Source organism: Nematolebias whitei, chromosome 22 (assembly GCF_014905685.2).
Source record: "Nematolebias whitei isolate Nwh7 chromosome 22, NemWhi1, whole genome shotgun sequence".
Classification (NCBI taxonomy): domain Eukaryota; kingdom Metazoa; phylum Chordata; class Actinopteri; order Cyprinodontiformes; family Rivulidae; genus Nematolebias; species Nematolebias whitei.
In genome coordinates, this window is record NC_056519.1 from 697,675 (window position 1) to 702,610 (window position 4,936).

General features: G+C 41.8%; 1 protein-coding gene across 1 annotated transcript in view; it reads right to left on the minus strand.

Moving 5' to 3' along the window:
- mkrn1 (makorin, ring finger protein, 1) overlaps positions 1-4,936 on the minus strand; it is a gene marked incomplete in the record, with an annotated part of 19,858 nt that overhangs the window by 5,226 nt on the left and 9,696 nt on the right. Inside the window, 1 exon segment of the mRNA XM_037695901.1 lies at positions 1,057-1,167. Within this exon segment, the coding sequence (XP_037551829.1) occupies positions 1,057-1,167 (111 nt within the window).

Sequence of the window (4,936 nt, forward strand, 5' to 3'; positions counted from 1 at the left end):
GGACTCGTGTGGACCCACAGCAGGACCAGGACTCGTGTGGACCCACATCAGTACCAGGACTCGTGTGGACCCAAAGCAGGACCAGGACTCGTGTGGACCCACAGCAGTACCAGGACTCCTGTGGACCCACATCAGGACCAGGTATCATGTGGTCCCACATCAGTACCAGGACTCATGTGGACCCACAGCAGGACCAGGACTCATGTGGACCCACAGCGGTACTTGTGTATGTGTTTTAAATGTTGTTAAATGTCTTAACAGCAAAACTCTAAATAACTGATGGTTCTTTATTGTTTTTTAGGAAACTGTCAGTTTTTAAAACTTTTGTCAGTTTCCAAGTATTTCTGGGATATTTCTGGATTTGTCTCTTTTTGTCTTTGGGAGGGTAAAATCAGCCACACATTTATTTATGTCCATGTTTTTATTTATTTATTTATTTTGGTGCAGTCAATAAACCAGTACGTTTTTTCTTGACAAAATTTAAAAATGCAAACTTCTGTTGTCAGAATGTTTTCAGATGGTCTCGTAACCTCACAGTAACTTTACTATGCTCTCATAAGCTCACAGTAAATTTACTACGCTCTCATAACCTCACAGTAACTTTACTACGCTCTCATAACCTCACAGTAACTTTACTACGCTCTCATAACCTCACAGTAACTTTACTACGCTCTCATAACCTCACAGTAACTTTACTACGCTCTCATAACCTCACAGTAACTTTACTACGCTCTCATAACCTCACAGTAACTTTACATTAACTTGAGAAAGAGAGAAACTGGAGAAACTAAAGAAACTGTTCCAGACGACATGTTTTAACCTTTTTTGTTGTCATCTACCTGGACGATTGAGATTACAACCCTTTCAGTTTTTAGTTTTCCAAAAATATTTCAAACTAGTTTTTTTTTCTAATCTCCTTGATTTGGTGTTTTTATAGAATTAGTCTTCAGACAAATAAAAATCATTTCCATGTGAGGCCAACAGATCGAACTCTTAAGATGGAGGAGCTGTGCGAGCCACTTCCTGTTCCTGTGTGAGGTGTAGAGGAGTGCATACCCCATGCCATCCTTGTACTTCTGGATGAGTTTCTGTTTGTCCTCCTTGTCCTCCACCCAGTACTCACTCGGGATGACAAAGTTTGACGTGATTCGACACTCTGGACAAGACCTACAGGAGAAACAGAACCATGAACGTTCCACAGGATGTGCACCCCACACCAACACTGTGCTTCCTTTACATGGAATCAGAACTAATGAATGATATTTTGACGCGTCTGCAGAGCAGCAGAACATCCCAGAGCTGAAGTAGCTGTGTTCATCTGTCCCAACGTGTCTGAATACAATAATAACACAAAACAACTTTATTTATGAAGCACTTTAAAAACAACACCGTTGGCCAAAGTGCTGTACACTAACACATACAAGCATGAAAACTAAAAACCATAAAATCAACAGATGTCATAAAAGTAATCAAGAGTCAGAGTCAGAGTTTCTTTATTGTCATTCGCACCTCATGTGGTACATGTGGTGGAATGAAATTATGTCCACAGGGTCCCAGTTACATCCAACAATAAAATGTATAAGAAAAACAGTAATAACATCTAAGATATGAACTAAGAAAAACATCAACTAAATATACACTAAGCACTCATAACATAAAACATTGAACATCAGCACAAACATGAACATGAGTCTGTGAGCAGATGTGCACGCATGAACACATCAACATTGAAACAGATCAGCAGCAACATGAAACAGATCAGCAGCAACATGAAACAGATCAGCAGCAACATGAAACAGATCAGCAGCAACATGAAACAGATCAGCAGCAACATGATGTGGTTTTTCACAGTGATTATTCTAGTTAGAGATTCATGAGTCTAACAGCCTCAGGGTAGAAGCTGTTCCTCAGTCTAGTGGTTCTACACTTAATGCTCCTCAACCTCCTTCCTGAGGGAAGTGGGGCAAAAAGTGTGTGTGCTGGGTGAGTGTGGTCCTTCATGATGCAGGTGGCCCTCTTCCTGCATCTGGAGGTGTAGATGTCTGTGATGGTGGGGAGACTGACTCCAACATCTTCTGTGCAGCCTTCACCACTCTCTGCAAAGCTTTTCTTTCTGCAGCTGTGCAGCCTCCATGCCACACGTTGATGCTGGAGCACAGGATGCTCTCCACTGCACACCTGTAGAAGGAGGTGAGGACTGAGCTTCCAGACCAGCTTGTCTCAGCCGCCTGAGGAAGTAGAGTCTCTGATGATCTTTCTTCATCAGGCTGGTGGTGTTGTTGCTCCAGCTGAGGTTGTTGTTCAGGTGCACACCCAAGTACTATTTTGACAGACTTCCTGCCGTCTCTCTGTAGTTTCCTGCCACTGACTAACATTCCCCTTTGACAGAGGTGGGAGCTCGTGGCTCACGGCACCCCGCCCCTCATGGGGCAGGTATTTGCGATACAGACAGAATGCCTTCAGGTAATCAGATGTACGACGACTCTTGCTCATGGTTTCAAATATCCAATCATAACTCCACCCACTCTGTCATCATGTGACCAGAACTCTAACCTGAATGACCAGTTCATTCATTCAACTTTATTTCTACAGGTTAATCCCATTGAGCCTCGGGGACTCATTTACAAGAGAGACCTGGTTTATTTAACTAAGAGTGAAGACAACAGTGGACAACGACAACAATAGACGATCATAAAAGAGGCTTAGAGATTTTTTTTTTTTTCAAATTAAAATAAAATGGCAACCAAAAGGACAGTCAAAAAGAAAAAGTAGTGAAAAAACAGCTAGATTATAAGGTGGTGTAGAAACTAAAAACAGGAACCCAGCACAGAAGATCAACATCATCAGGCCAGGACTCTGAGGTCTACACTCATCTCCAGGTCAGAGGTCACTCTTTCAGGGATGAAGATGTTCACATCCTGGACAGAGAGGAACGATGGTTTGAGAGAGGAGTAAAGGAGGCCATCTTTGTGAAAAGAAACCGTCCATCATTAAACAGGGGCGGAGCCTCCAGGTTCAACTGTCCATCATTAAACAGGGGCGGAGCCTCCAGGTTCAACTGTCCCCCTCTTACAATGCTGTGATTGCTAGTATCACTCAGCCCTCTGTGAACAGTAAACAGCCATCAGGTGCTAATGATCCATTGTTAGGCTGATGGTCCTTCTTGAGCATGTGATCAGCTGGTTCTGGTTGTCAGCAGCAAACTGGTTGATCCACTCTGAGAAGGTGCTATTTAAGAGACTGAGCTGAATACAGCACCTCAGACTGAGGAAGTCCTCAGGATGAGAGACAAAACGTTTCTACATTTTTTTGCTTTTTTTTTTTTTTGAATGTCCAGAGGACCAGACTGAACTTTTTTTGATTTTTCTACCTGGATTATTGAGCATGCATCAGGATAAAAACAGGAACATGTCTGCGTTGGTTCTTGCAGGAACTTAACAGATGTTTAAAGTAGGAATGCACCGATCCAATTTTTTTTACTTCCGATCCGATCCCCAAGTCTGAGTATCGGCTGATACCGATCCAGTTCTGATATCATGATCATTGATTTTATACGAGGCTGTAATAATCTCCTCTCAAGTACAACGTGTACAAATATATACATGCATGTCCAAAAAGGCAACTTGAGGTAAGTTTTATTAATGTTGGATAAGTTTTAAAGTTAGAATTAAATCCTGCTAACACAAAACATGTTTCTTTTTATTCCTAGTTTTAAAGTGGATATTAAAGTGATTAATTTAAGTGATTGTTTAAAGTTGTTTTGTATTTTATAAGGGGCAGATATAAGAAATATTTTTTTCTTTCTGAACTCTTTTCATTCAATTTTCTTTTTGATGATTTTTTTTATTTTTATTTTGTTTCTTTTAAATGAATAAATGAATTAAATTAAATAAAATGTTAAATGTCTTCAAACATCTGCTAAGTTCATGTCATAAACCAACAGACATGTTCCTGTTTTTAGTATTTTACATCATTTTATAATGTAACTGTTTATGTTCTTGACTGCAAGTATCAAACTGTGAAATCCTTCATTATCTACAAGTGATAGTGGTCGGTCATTAATGATGAAGTTTATCAACTTCTCTGTAAACATTAGAGCTCCGTGGTTTCAGCGACGTCTTCTTCTTGTTCAGTCCGAAGCAGGCAGTCTGATCTGGGTCAGCTGCTCTCAGTCTGTCCCTCCTCAGAGACGGGCAGACTGAGGGACAGAGTGGACGCTGCTGGCCGGGGTCGAGTCGCCTCTTTCGGTTGAGCAAAGAGCAGCGCCACGCTGAAGCCCCGGAGCTCAAATGTCCATCGTAAAACTAACTTTACCGTGGTTTAATGTGACGCTGTGGCTCAGCAGACAGTGCACGTTGCTGTCTTGTCTTGTGGTGTTCAGTGTAAAATACTTCCACACAGCGACATGTTTAGATGAAAAGTTTGTTAGCTGTTAGCCACAGTGCTGCTAACTCAGTCCTCACCTTGTAGCTGCTGCAAACTATGGACTGGATTTCCTGAATGTGAGGCGGGTCTTATTACTCTGGGTTCATGAGACACGCCTCCGTTCAGGAAATCCAGTCCATAGTTTGAAGCCAACATGCATCATGGATCGGAAATATCCGATACGTAAATTATGCTGGTATCAGAGGCTGATACTGGATCGGCCCCATCACTAGTTTAAAGCCACTTTGAGAGGCCAAGTGACCAATGAGGTACTCTCGAGGACCAACCCCCAAGATATATGCAAATTAATTTCTTGAGCTCGTCCCCGTGTTGTTACCGTGTTTTGTACTTCGTGCACAGACCTGTTCATTTGTTCAGCCATAATGGAAAACGCACAGAGAATTTCTTATGATGCAGCTTTCATGTTAAACACGAGGAGGAAGCAGAGCTGCATGTAAGCTGCATGTAAGCTGCATGTAAGCTGCATATAAGATGCATGTAAGCTGCATGT